Source organism: Anarrhichthys ocellatus, unplaced genomic scaffold (assembly GCF_004355925.1).
Source record: "Anarrhichthys ocellatus isolate YVR2014 unplaced genomic scaffold, GSC_Weel_1.0 scaffold20, whole genome shotgun sequence".
In the NCBI taxonomy this organism is placed as follows: Eukaryota; Metazoa; Chordata; class Actinopteri; order Perciformes; family Anarhichadidae; genus Anarrhichthys; species Anarrhichthys ocellatus.
Window position 1 is genome coordinate 4,580,667 of NW_022280050.1, and position 14,880 is coordinate 4,595,546.

At 41.5% G+C, this 14,880-nt stretch overlaps 1 protein-coding gene across 1 annotated transcript in view; it reads left to right on the top strand.

Moving 5' to 3' along the window:
* The first annotated feature begins 6,122 nt into the window (after positions 1–6,122).
* Positions 6,123–14,880, top strand: part of myo10l3 (myosin X, like 3) — a 50,408-nt gene continuing 41,650 nt past the window's right edge. Inside the window, exon 1 of the mRNA XM_031858513.1 lies at positions 6,123–6,377. Coding sequence (XP_031714373.1) covers positions 6,357–6,377 — 21 coding nt within the window. The 5' untranslated portion in view covers positions 6,123–6,356. The remainder of the gene's footprint in view (positions 6,378–14,880) is intronic.

The window sequence follows — 14,880 nt, forward strand, 5'->3', positions numbered from 1 at the left end:
TGAACATTGTGAAGGATCTCTATACAACCACTACATGGCCTGTAGAGACGTATTTACCTGTGAAACACCAATGTCTGTCTTTGCCAATCCTGAACAAATAAGTTAAATTTCATTGATTAGTGATGTAGTAGTTAAGGGGCAATCCTCCATGATTCATACAGTTGAATCACATGATATGAGACAGTGCTGCAGAATTCCCCACCGTTCTCCATATCAGTCCCGAGCTCAGGACACACTGAGGAATGTACCCTGTCTGTTTTCTCAGGCTCTGAATGGCCAGTGAGTCACTGCTGAGCTCACTCATGCTGATACTATGGACGCTGAGAGAAAATTGTTCTGAGAAACTAAACAATAAATAATAACATCCCGGCAACATGACAAAGGCCCAGTGGCGTGTTTGCATTTTACAACAGATTTAACTCAGCAGTTGTTTGCATCCGTGGCTTAATTTTCCAGGTTTCTTAAAGCAATTAATCCACAATATAGGAACCGATATAGGGAGTAGAATACAATCCTACTGTGGGAGCACTGACATATGAAGCTCTATAAACAAACAGGAAGTTGACAGTGCGGGGGAGCATGGGAAGTGTGTGAGCTGGGCCCCATTCCTCAGCCTCGAGGAAGGTACGGTATGTGTTTGGGGTGCAAGCATGTCTGAGGAGGAATGTTTGTGGTGAGACATATTGTGGAATCCTGCTCCCTGCTGTCAAAGCTGATGGAGGCTTATTAGGCAAGATTAGTCACAGTGATGAACATCTCTCTTCCGTTATTTACCCTCCTTGTCTCCTTGTCATATGTTGATCTGTCAATCCATAAGCTTTCTCAGTTTATTTGTAGCTTTATTTTTAGCCATACTAGCAGCAGGGCTCTATGGAGAAGTGTGTTAGTTGGTCTACTACTTTGGTTCAGACTGACACATCTATCAAAAGGATTGCCATGAAATTCTGTATTTACATTAATTCCCGCTGTTCATGAGTACAGCAGCCTCACAGAGCTGCTAGCATGGCTGTAGACTATTATTTGATTTGTTTAGATTACTTTTTTTAATGCGTGTTTGCTTTCCTGTTCCCTTAAATTAAATCCATGTATTGCAGAGCTGTATTTGTTGATTAATTAAAGATATTTATGCAGTAGATAATCTAAAAATATAAAGCTATATGTATGTCAAATACACCAGCTTTCAGACGATATGGTGCCACATGAAACACACAATCATTTACTTTTTTTACTTTGAGTCTTTAACATTTTTCTTTTGCAAAATAAAAGTTTGTTTAGATTTTGTAGATTAGATTTAGATGTTTTGCTTGCATTAATAACTGGGATTTATTTTCTGTTAAATGCACCTTGAAAAAAAAACAAAGGAGAAGACAAAACCATTTTATTGAAACAAAAACACTTATAATTGAATCCACTGAATCGTTACCAATTACGGAATATTTTCGTTCCATCATCTTTTGCCCTCCATCGTGAAAACAGCAGACATCATTGACAGAGGTGCGAGTAATGCTTTCAGTTGGAGACCTGTTGGCTCTTTGGTGTTCCAGGATCAGCCACATAATTTAATAAATGTGGCACCAGGATTTGTCATCGACCATATTTACACATTAATGTGACGCTGCCAGCAAAAGTGATCCAATAAAGATTGAATCGCCTTTGTTTAATGATATTGTCAGACGTTCCATTTTTATCTCAATGTTCACGGTCTCTTCTCTCCTCTTGCCATCCATCTTCTCTAAACTACATTTATTTCAATCAATTTTATACCCTCTCCCTCCCTCCTTCTTTGTCTGCTTTGTTCCCTGGGTGTGTCCAATAAACCACTGCTCCCCGGTCACAGCGGCCCCCATCCTGAAAGATGAATAAGCAATGACCACTTGACTAATCTCGTAATGTGTAGCTTCAGCTTCATACATCATCCTTTTAGACTCTTGTTATACATGATATTTACTTAATATTATATATTTATACTTTATTTACAAAATATTGTCATTTTGTTTCTCTTGAGGTTTTTCTTTTCTTTTTTTTCAGCTAAATACAAAGAAAGAGTGTCTGAATTTTCATTAGTTGAACTTTATTGAATTTGACATGTTTCCACTGACTTTGCTTGAAGCATATACGTCATAACAAAAAAAGCAGGCGGTTATATAATGATATAACTGAGCATAGATCAATGTTTGTGCTTGTTGTTCAGAGGGCACTCGGGGTTCAGGCAATAATACATGGATGGGTGCTTTTTACATAATCAAACAACCTCCAGTTAAGTGATTATCAAGGTCTGGATGTTGAGCGACTAATCAAACACTCACAATCAGCCAGTGGGACCTTCGTCACATGTGCTGGAGCTAGACTTCATTGTTTGACATGAGGCTGAAGTGTCCTTCACCTGACCTGAATGACTTTGCCTGAGGTCTCATCTGCTAACACGAGGGTCATCACAGACTCCATCAACCCTCCACGTACACAGTCCCTAACAATTCATGCACCGTTTTCATGCTTAATCAGATGTGTAATTAATAGAGCCGTTGATCTGAAATAGTCACGTTACCCCAGCTTGGTACTCCGGTTGGAGCAGACCATCAACATATATAGCACCTGCTTGTTGGTGCCATTGCATGTGGGCACAGAGACCATTTCTGGAGCCACAGATCTTTACACAACTGTACTGCATGCTGTAAGAGCAGGAAGTGGGGGCAACGATTGTAAAGTAGATCCATATTAGTGCTGCCTCTTAATTTTACAGCTTGCAACATTAGAGAGCTTTTAAAAACATTTTGATACCGTTTAATGTGCCTTACAACTCCATCTTCCTGTGTCTTGTTTTTCCCTTATATAATACAAATGTGACCTCCTTACGGCGTTTGTTGCTCCTGCATGATGAAGGACTGATAACCGTCATCCAAATATGGAAGCACATGTGCTTGTGGTTTTCAATTTCACGCTGAACACAAATGTTCAGTATCAACCCTGCAGACCTGACACTCAGCTAATCATTTGGTCAGTCTTTGGTCTGCCTGGCGTCCCCTTCAGTAAATATATAGGGTCACGGATGTGTTTTCATGAGTCACATGCACTTTTCAGAATACCTGCCTGACACTGATAGCAATGAGTTAAAAGGCTGTAGATAGGAAGAAAAATGTAATTTAGTGTTATTGGCTCTGAAATAATGCTGTTGTGCTTGGTCTTATGTGAGCAAGAATAGGTTGTTTCCCTCTTTAACATGGGGAGCCATTGTCCTGCTGCGACGGTCCACAAGTGTTTTTCAATATTGAATCCTTCACCTGCACGGTTGTTCTCCTCAGAGGACCCTAAACCAGCAAATGTTGACTGGTTGAGACCATAGCGGAAATGAACAGCAGGTCTTATTATCCCCGTCCCTTCCCCCGGTCCCTCTGGGGATCTTGATCACCAAATGGATGTTTTGTTCTTGCGCTCTTTGTCCTCTCAGGTAGAGTGAAATAAAGCCTTTCTCAAAATCTACTCATTTTCACTTTAAGGGGTCAAATTAGTCACTTACTCAAAGAGCACTTCTTTCACCATTGTTTGGTTTTGGCAAATGTGTAATGGGTAATGCTGAGTCAGTGCAATGCTGAATATCCTCAACATGCCACCATGACTCCTCTCAGTCAGAGCAGACATTCATCCAGGATTTCATGATTAAGGTCAGATCACCTGAGACATGATGTGGACTGTTCCTGCACAAAGTGTATTTGGTCATCAAGGTACATTCCTAATGCTGCCCAATACAGCAACCACAAATAAAAAGCAAATGTAGCCAGCGCTGCACATCATTTCCTTCTAAGAAACATTTATAAACTCTATGAAATAAACTGCAAATGCATATGATCCATGTTTTTAATCAGCACAGTTACAAAGAAATGCTAACCATACTTTTTATGTATTAAATATTATGCAAATGCTACTGCTATGTCCATATCTGTTATGTCCTATGATATAACATTATGCTCCTATATATATATATATATCTGTTTTACAAGTATTGACTGGAAATGACTTAGTTTAAAAATATAATTATCCGGACAGAAGTAAAACTTGCAGTGAGTGTGAAAGGAGAACCTGTCTGGTCTGGACCAGAACCTTATACATCCATGGTCTGGACAAGCCCTCTTTCAGTACTGCTACAGTCAAACAGTCTGTGAGCTTTGGCATCGGCAAAATGATTCTCTTAAATTCTTTACAAGAACACAAAACAATGATTAGGTTGTTCTTATTAAAGCTGCTCCTTACTTCAAAATCCGGAATTACAGACTCACTACATTAAACTTGTCTAATTTTGTACCGACAAACAATACTAATACACATCTGTATATTACTGTAATGTTGATCTACTAACTATTGTTAATACATTCAAAAAACTACATCACCACATTTTACCATACACTCAAAACAAATCCCAAGAAGTCCAACCTAGGAGAGGAGAAGAAGATGCATTTCTGTTTTTAAAAAGTATCCAGATGGGAGAACAAAATGCAAAAAAAAAGCCACTAAGAGCTTTGGGAGCTCCAACCAACATTACCAAAGGAATTTCAGAGAATGTGCTCTGCCATGTCACTTCTTTTAGTTGCCACACACTCAACAGTGATTACATAACAGATGCGACACAATTTGCCAGTCTGGATCTCTTGCATGACTATTGCATGTAACTTAATTTGTGTCGGTCTATCCATTGTTATCCCCAGGTCATGAGTGGGTGGCTGATCTTACTGGCATAAGGGAGCAGATTAAAAAGCGTTTTTTTTTCTCTCTGAATTGATCGTAAGCTTAAAAGACAACCAGTAAGATTCCATCTGGTGACTGTGGGGAAAGCGTACAATAATAATAAAGCTCTGTTTAGTTTAGCTTGTGCACAATTATCTATATGCTCCAACGCGATTGTTTGCCACAATGCAAATACTCTCACTGGATTAATTATTTGGTAATTATTATCTCTAAAGTGAGAGAACAGAACTTTGTGTGGGTTTGTGTGAGCAACGAGATTCAAAAGTACTATTCATGTATTCATTTGATGTACTAGAAATGTTTTGCGTTCTGTTATTTGTCGTTTTGGCTGTTTGTTTGTGTGTTGTCATGAATGGCTGTACATGTTTTAGATTACTATATGCACTGCTTTTAAGATTTTAAACTGTAGCATGAAATTGTAAGAATTACTTAAACTATAAATACCCATCAAGGGACTGGTGTTGGAAATTAGCTTTGGTTATATAGTGCAACTGTCATTGTTTCCCTGTACTTGTCCTTTACAAATAAACAAATAAATGAATAAAATAAATCTATGGGCCAGAAAACCAACAGAATGAGCTAAAAGTAAAAGCTAACAGCTGCAGAATTGGGCGTTAGCAAGCTATTTTTTAGTTGGTTCTTGGAATTGCTTAGTTCAATGTTTAATGTGTTTAAAATGTATGACAGCAACATAATCAAATCCCAGTTCAAATGCCATCTTTCAGTACTTGACAATTTGACAGCGTACTTGGGTGCTACAGCCATATTTAAGTACAATACCCCAGCCAGTCTATTGGACCAGTCTAAAAAATGTCAGCCTTTATTACAAAATGTCTGTATAACATTGCATTTATATAAAATTAAAAAAAATCTCTGCATATCCTGGGACCCACATCACTTGGTAAACATCTTTGACTAAGATGACTCGTTACCGCTGGTCTGCCTCTTCCTTTTCCTTCTCAGTTTATTTTTCCCCAAGGAGGAAGTCAAAGCAATTACACTTCTCATCCTCAGTCTATAGCACACACACACTTGGACAACTGGGAGTGAATTCAGTATGCTGCAGAAACTGATGTTATTCATTTTTGCAACAATTCCTCCCTTTGTACACATATTCCTGTCTTATATTCCTTAAAGTGTCAACATGTGTGTGTGTGTGTGTGTGTGTGTGTGTGTGTGTGTGTGTGTGTGTGTGTGTGTGTGTGTGTGTGTTGAATAACACAGGGGAAACGTGCACATCCTTTAAAACCATCAGACTCTTTGTAGGAATGGACACAAAAAGGGCGTATGCCGAGGGGAGGGCTGTGACCCTGCAGGCTCCGCCTTTCTGCATAATATGCCGGCTTCATTGAAACGACTAGACAGCAGAAACACGGCAGCACGGCACCACACAGCCTTCACGGGACACTCCTCAAACGGGGAAGAAAAACTCTGAAGTGTAAGAATATAGGACCGCAAAATGGCTCCAGTCTTCTGAGCGAGGGGACGGAAAGAAGAACTTTTTCTTAATCCTGACGACGCGGATGGAAATCACTTGGGAGTACAGCTTCCTCTCCTCCTCAACCGTGGTACCCTGAACTCAGACTACAAAGGGACGAGAGGTTTGGGCACTGCTGAAAATGGATACATTCTTTTCAGAGGTAAGTTCAAATGACTTTCTCCATGCAGCGACACTGTTTTTGTATTTGCTCTTTATTATAAAAGTGACTCCCAACATATTTTGGGACCGCGACGGTCTTTGTTTTGTTTTTCTACTTGTGCTGTGCGCGTGCCTGTGTCTGGCTGGTCCCGTTTGCGCCTTATCTGTAGAGTTAGTTAACTTATCACCAAAAAAAGCACCACTTTTTGACACCCAATCTGCTATGATTTTGATCTCTGTGATGTTTTCTCACTCACTGAAATATAAATATCCCAGACTAGCACCGGGCTGGTCTACAGGATGCAGCTGTAATGGGAGCAGTAATGCCCCAACAAGCTATATTTAAGGACACTATTGCTGCTGTGTGTTAGCCCAAATAAAAAGGACTCCTTTATTTATTCCCAGATAATCTTAGCGCCTTAGGCCAAAGACATACAGCATTATGTGAAAGCATCTCTGCCATTCTCTGGTTCCTCTTTTGTAGTTTTAGTTTATGACTGAGAATCCAGTGACTTACCAACTTGGCTGTAAAAGCTGAGTGTGTTGCCCTTGTAGGTTGGATGTGTCATCTGCAAATCAGCCCAGACACCGACTCACACCTATAGAGGCTGTGTAGAGACTGGCTGTAGATCTGCTTTGTCACCCTCCCCTGAGTCAGAGGGCACACACACACGCACACACACACACACACGCACACACACACAGAAAGAGAGAGAGGCAGATGTGAGTCTCCTACACTCACCTCCTGTATCTCTACCATCAACTGGACTTGGCCCTCAGTGATGAGCTGTGTTGTGAGCTGGTTCATGCTGTTTCCCACTATGCTGCTCCATATTTACAACTGTACACACAATGAAACATTGCTCTAAAACCGATATATAGGGACATTATAAGACTAACTGAGGTCATCTTCATAATTACAGCAAGGAATTAGTCCCAGAGTTTGACCAACCTTCAAAAAATGCCATCATGGTGTCCAACTGTGAGTTCTAGAAACTGCTGTTTCAGTACAAGGAAATGACTGAATTCTTGTCATTTTCTAACAAGAAAGTGGTTAAACTGAGTGATGTTTCCCTACAAAATAGCGTCTTTCTGTGACTTCAGTCTAGAACTAAAATCATCAACCTTAAAAAGCCCATGCAAACTATAGTTTTCAATATTCTGTTGCATAAACCAACTGTGTAGGGAACAGATTGAGGTGAACTGGATTTTGGGTCATAATCAGATTTTATTTGAGTGATATGCTTTCCAGAGGAAGGTTATGATTTCAGATCAGATCATCATAGAGCATTGTTGTTGTTTGGTGTGTGTCCTTCGTTCTGTAATTACTGATATCCCCAAACATGTATTTGAATTTCATCCAGGGTGCATTTGTTTTTATTGTTTTCCTAATGTGGTTATGTAGTATATTTTTAGCTTTTCATCCTGTGATATAACCCAAAAATGCTTTCCTGTGTCTTGCGCCTTCAATTTATTTGGAAAGGACAAAGTCTTAATGTGTAGTTTGGATAAATTTCATCAATGTTTTTTGCCTGGCCAATTCAACTGACATCAAGTCAAACTCTACCTCGTATCTTTATTGGCAGCAACTGTAGAAAAAGTAGCAAAACGGGTAAATGCACTGGCCTGTTTTTTTAAATGACTTCTGGGTCAAGGAAAGAAATCAGCTTCCTGAACTCCTCAGTGCACCCAGTGTGGATTTAATTAAGGAGGAATTCTAGAAGTGAAGTAAGACGAGGATTAAACCAGACTCAGTGCAGCAGGATAAATCTTAGGCGTGATTCATTACTGTGCATCCAGTGGATCAGTCGGTCTGATGTTGACAGCTAACATGATGTTGATGTCAACACATAACTTATACGATCGTATGAATCTGAATCTGCTTCTCGATCTGATAAGAGATTCTTTTGCAAATCCGGTTAATTGAAATAAACGTTGACCATGCAGCCTTTATCAAAAGTCAGTTTATCTAGGCCTAATCTTGAGCTTATCCTTGCATGTCACTGGCGATGGTGAAGGTGCTGATGGAGAAAGAGGAGTGGCAGGTACGAGGGTGTGTGCTCAGAGGTTTATCCTGAAAGCTCATCCTGTCCAAGCCTTTCCTCTCAGGAGCTGACACAACACCGTAAAACCCTCAGCGGCGCTGCCTCCACTCCACACCCAATCCGGCCTCTGACTGGATACGACCCGCTGAACACACACACATACCTGGAGTGTGTTACAGATCTTGTCCCCTGCCTTCTAACGTTTGCCAGGCTGCTGGGTTTGGTCATCGTAGACTTTCATATGTCAGGAATCCCTGCGATAATATTCCCACATATTTGAAAATAGAATCTTTACGTCTTCGTGAAGCCTCCTGTTGATGAAGTAAAATCCCAGCTATGTGAATTTTCTAAACTTGGTAATCAGTTCCTTTATAGCGTCAGCTGTTACACACTGTAAAGCCACACGAGGACCTTTCCACACCCGTTAACTACTTCCCTGCACTCCACACCGAATACCTTTCTCTTAAAGATACTCTGACAGAGGGAAGCCCAGATTCCCAGCCCTGACCCCTGAAATTCCCAGGTCATGGCCGGCCTGTCATCCTTGCATTGTGGAGCCTCTGTGACAAGGCTTTAGGTTTCACACCATCGCCCCCCCCCCACCCCACACACACACACACACACACACACACACACACACACACACACAGGCACATTCTCCCCATCCTGAAACATCAGCTCACAGCCCTATGTGCTGTTTATGTCTAGTTCTTTGAAGCCGGAGCCGTGGGTCCGCATGCTCGGTAAGCGTTCTGCGTTGAAATGGGTAACGTGAGAAAGGCCAACCTGCTCCGGAGGCTGGACTATTTTTCTGCCAGGGGTCTTTTCTACCCAGTTGTCACGTCCTCCAGCTGCCACTTTAGAGGGCTGAGAATCTGAGATCATCGCTCTCCGCTTCCAACCACGCAGACGGCGGATGGAGTAAGGAAGGAAGTCAGGAAGTATAGGATGTAAGAAAGGAAGGAAAGGTACACAATTGGCTAATGGATCCTGCCTTTTCTTTCTGTCTTAGCATGTAATTATACTTGGAAGGGGTTACGAGGGGACTTTTCAAACAATGATGTAGCCTTGTCTTGAAGTTGTGGTGAATGAACAGCGCTGGTTGTTTATGAACAAACAGAGGGAGGTATTATTAGGGATTTGGTTTATGTGTGTCAGCAGAACTCCTGCAGCTTTGGAACAATCTGGAGGTGGTTTAATCTGTCACAAGAACGCTGGCACTAATTACCAACAGGCATTTGTCTGACCACACGCAAAATAACATGAGTAATCCGTTCTCACAATGACACAGATGCGTGCTATTAGGGGAGGCGGTTTAGGTTAATGAAAATGATGAATGATGAAATTCTGGAATTTGTTGGAAAGTTGGATTTTCCATTTTGACATAACAAATAGTTTTCTACATTCAAGGTCTGCTTTGAAGCTAGAATCAGCTGTTTGGTAATAGTGTGAATCTAGCCATTTCCCCTCGCTACCTTGTGTTTGCATTTCTTGTGTCTCTATCAGTAACCTGAGGCCTGTCTATCAGCGAGCTGACCGTCACACAGCTCAGTGCTGTGATAACCTCCCGCTGACACCACGCTGTTGACTTTAGCTTCAACCTGCTACGTTACCAAGCTTTTCAGACAAAGCTGTCTATTTGTTGTGCTAGAAGGAAATTAACACCTTTCCACAGTTTGTTCACAAATGACAAATAACGCAGCGCAGGAGCTTGTCTTCCTGTCTATGAGCTCATAATGATGGACAAACAGTTGCTCTATGAAGTGCTGTGACAACGTTTTTCATCATCTGATTCTTGGCCAGAAAGAGAATTATTCTATTTCTGAAAAAAACAGTTCAGCTGACCTTCACTGACATCCTATATGTTCATAAAACGTATTAGTAAAACATATTATTACCGGTAATGTTCAAACTACTCTCCATCTCCAACACCCATCCTTCCTTCCCTCCCGTATGTATATGTGTGTGTGTGTGTGTGTGTGTGTGTGTGTGTGTGTGTGTGTGTGTATTCATATCAGGGCAGTCCTGGGTGTGTCATCCTCTGAAACATAAATCATCATAGGTTACTTGGAGCACTTGCGCAAGTTGGTAACTTTCTGTCACCTCAGGTCATGATGAAGGAGAACATCCTCAACTATCGTCTGCTATATCTGTGACTCTAGAATGAAACGAAGAAGTGTTTGTACAGTCATGCAGAGTTACGTCTGGGCTTGTTTAAAGCAATAGCTCATGGTTTGACGTACTCACCTTGTTCAGTGTCAAAGCAACAGCGACATGGAAGAGTAGAAGGGGCGTATTTCTTCAAGGGAGTTAAGAAAAACAACAATTTGAGAGGAGGCCGCTGTTTACATTTTAATCCAGTTGTAAACACTTGTGAACTAAAGGAATAGTTTGACATTTTGACATTAAAGTTAAATGAAAATAGCTGAGGCCTGTGGTCAGTTAGCTTAGCTTAGCACAAATACTTCAAAAACAGCTTGGCTCTGGCCATAGGTAACAAAATCCACCTATTTAACATGTTATGTCTCATTCGTTTAACTTCTTGCTAAGCTAAGCTAATCGGCTGCTGGCTCCAGCCTCATATTTATATGCAGACATAAGGGAGTTTTGGATCTGCTCATTTTACTCTCAGCAAGTCTGTTTCTCAAAATGCTGCTCATGTTATCTGTTTGGCCTCTGTCTGTGTTTAGTGTGCTGTGCTGTCTCGATAAGATTTCCAGTAATCAGGTGACTCTTTTTATCAGAATAGCGTGCTTTGTATTTTGCGTGGCAGGATTTCTTTACGCAGAGAAAATTAAAGTTGCTGTTTATCACTGCTTGAGCCTCACACAATAAATGTCTGTTGGCCTTCTCCTTGGCCACCTTACCTGACAGACACAGCGAGCTGGTAATAAGTGTATAGCTTAAATCCTCTGACTTTAGAGGTCTCGTCTGGAAGCTTAATAACAGCCAACCTGTGATTACTGCTCCCAGGCCAGATGGTGACTTTCCCTTTTTAGCCCCCTATGATTACTGAGCTCAGAGGCAGCCTATTACGGCATGGAGTATGTCTCCACGCACTTGCCTGTATATTACATTTTCCTGGTTAAACACATTGCAACATTCACAAGGGATTATACTGTAAAATTGCTGACTCCCTCCTGATGAGGTGACTGCTACAGTTGTATTTTCAGAACTAATTGCAGGAGGAACACCCCGCTGGGCCCAACTATACATCCCACACTGCATGAGCCTTTACTGACATGGCCTGAAGAGTCTAACTGGCACCTTGGTGCTTAAAGAGGCAAACAACGCAGCATGGCACAATCCACAGTCATGACCTGGTAGCTTTCCCATCCATTCCCATGTTTGTTTTATTAGACGTGAGTGTGTGTGTGGTTTGGCTCGAGGTTGTTTGTAGGATCGTACACGGAGATACTCAGACGGGCATGTGGAGCAATGTTGAGTGTTTTATTTCTCCCACTTGGGCCCAGACCTTCCTTCACATCCTCATCCTATATATTAAATACTCTCCACATTCCTTAAGAAAGCACATGCATTTTCAAATGCTGCACAAGCTCATGCATATCTCCACTGTGTCCGATCAATACGTCATCCTGACCACCAATGCTCGCTCCCTGCTGACCATGATACATGATGCATGTGGCGGTATTGGAAGTAGTTTCTATATTTTCATAATTTTCATGATCTATTAATCTGCCGACTTGTTTTTTTTTTATATGGATTAATCATGTGGTTTATAAAATAACAAAAAAAAAACTAAATTTTCTGTCAAGTTTTCTGACGTAACTTCTTCAAATTGCTTGTTTTGTCCGACCAACAGTTCAAAACCTAAAGATATTCAGATTACTTTCACATAAGGAAATGAAACAAATCTTAACATTTAAGAAGCTTGAATATGTTTGGCTTTTTTGTTACCTTAATCGCTTAATTGATTATTAACAATAGCAGTTAATCTACTGACTCATTTTCTTTATATGTCGGTGTTTGTGTTTGTAAAAGTATTGCTACCAGTCAACAAAATGGCAAAAAGGATGAGCATGATGAAAAGCAAGCACATCACATATTTGAGGAGCTGAGGCAAGATGTCAAGTTTTGGTCATTTGATTCATCAGTAATTTGTGTTGGCAAGAAAACACATGTCCAAAATGTATAAACTGTGTAAGACAGGACGGTCTCCATGAGCCATGACGATCAATCCGGGACAATGTGAGGTATGAGTGATGGTCAAAGTCAATGTAACAGGACCCAGGTCCTCCAGCGATGGCTCCACTCAACCTCAACAACCACTCCTCCCACTGGTCTGTCCCCCAGATGACTCACACAGTCAATCACACACAGTCCTGACAGCAGCATTCCTGGAATAGCTCTTGGATTCCTGCTGTGTGACCCCACAACAGTCAACAGATGAGTTCAAGGGAGGCTAGATATGTAGATGGCTGACAGGAGGAGGAAGGCCAGGTGGCTGTGTAAATATATTCAAAGTCATCGAAGCTTAGCTGACAATCCAATCAAACCTGCAGCAATCGCATCATTTTGTTGCCTCTTCGTCTCCAGCCTGGAACCCATTCTGCTGTTAGAAAATGTATCATAACCCTGAGCACAGGATCACACTAATACCTTGATCACGGTAGATCAGTAGTGAAAGGGAAATACGTGCGTGCGGGATAAGCATGTAAAGCAGGACACTGTGACAGAAGCTTGTGTCAAGTCTTCTTCATGTGCTCCTGAAGACTGAAGATTTGTTATGCAAATTCTCTTCAGTAAACTCATTAGCAACCTGGCAGATTAGCTACATCAGACGATGACAGAGGGGAGGTGCTATTTAACCCCCAGACACACACTGACAGAGACAGACAGACACAACAGACACACACAGACACACACAGACAAACACGTAAACCTGCACATGTTTGCTTAACTTGCTCTTGTGATTCCATTTAGTATGTTAATGAAAATAGCTTAAAAGACAGCGATGGCAGCAAATTGCTGCTGTGTTGCATGTGTTTGATTTTCATTAACCCAGTGACACAGATACATTCACAACTTCATCACCCCCAGAGCTTCTCCTGTAACAAAAACAGTCTATGAATATGCAGATGAAGCATGGGATTAACTGGTGAGGCTGCTGCCTCCGGGGCCCTCCTGCTTTAAATCTGTTTTATAGCTTCCTCAGCAGGGGGTGCAGGCAGCTCCTCGAAAAGTCGAGAACAATTGATGAACTGCACCCTTTTTTTTTCTTTTTCTTTTTTTTTTTTCTCTCCCCCCCCCCCCCCCCCCCCCTCTCCCTACACTACAGACTAGGGGGAAGCCCTGTTCCCCTAAGGGACTCCTCCTCCTCCATTAGCTAATTTCTGATCAGCTGCTCCCTCCATCATTAATTCATACGTCTTCCAGCACAGATGCTGACGGTTGCCTTTAATCATATGATTCCTCCCCTCGGTCACACATAAACCTGCCCTTCCCCGCCCTCACCTCATGCTGGTCGTGGGCCTCAGCAGGCAGACGTCACAGTGGAAACAAGGAACAAAGGAAATGTTTGAGGGACACACAGAAGCACAGTTGTATTACGTCACTGTTATTTGTTCTTGATTTAGTTTTTATACTGGTCAGTAATCACATGCAACGTGATGAGACAGTTGCCTGATGGTTACAGAAGATAGCATGTTGCCAGAGGGCTGAATCCTTTGGAAACCGGTGCAATAAATTATCCTCAATAACTGCTACTAATGAGCTCTTGAGAATGACACTCAACCCTCGGTAGAAAACATAAAAGTATATATAAAATGTGTAGATAACACGTATGGACGTCCTGCTTTTGCCCCACTGGAAGTTTGTGGCCAAAGACACAGAGGGATCTTTGCCCAGATTCCCCTCTCAGCTGCAGTCTGCCCATTTCTTTAATCTCACCGGCTACTATCCCTGAATTTGGCTCGTCTCCCTTTTGATGGACAAAGCGATAAACTCCTGCATTGTAACTGTTGTTTGTTCTTCTGGCTACATGCATTCATGTGGCTTTATTATTCCTTGCAAATACTGATTATATCAAATAATAATTTTTCCTACAAAAGAGTTATTTCTCACACACACACACACACACACACACACACACACACACATACAGGAAATATGCACGTGTCAATATGCCGCTTGACCTTTTAAATGCAGGCTATCCGTCCAGCCAGTGTTCTGGACTGCACATCTGCCCAAGTGAGGTCACAAAGGGTCGCGGCCTCATGCCTCTCTATTGTTATGATAATGCTGTTGCGTCTTGGTATTTGAAGTGTAAATGACGTGCTGGACGATGGTCCAGATGTGTTTTTGAACATCTGCTTCTAAATGAGACGCATTGAGAAATGTGAGTTTACTCCGACAAACACAAGTAATCTTGAATGAACACAAGAAGGCACATTTGAGAGAGACAAGTGAAAGCAGCTACAGCTCGAGTTTCTTTTAGAC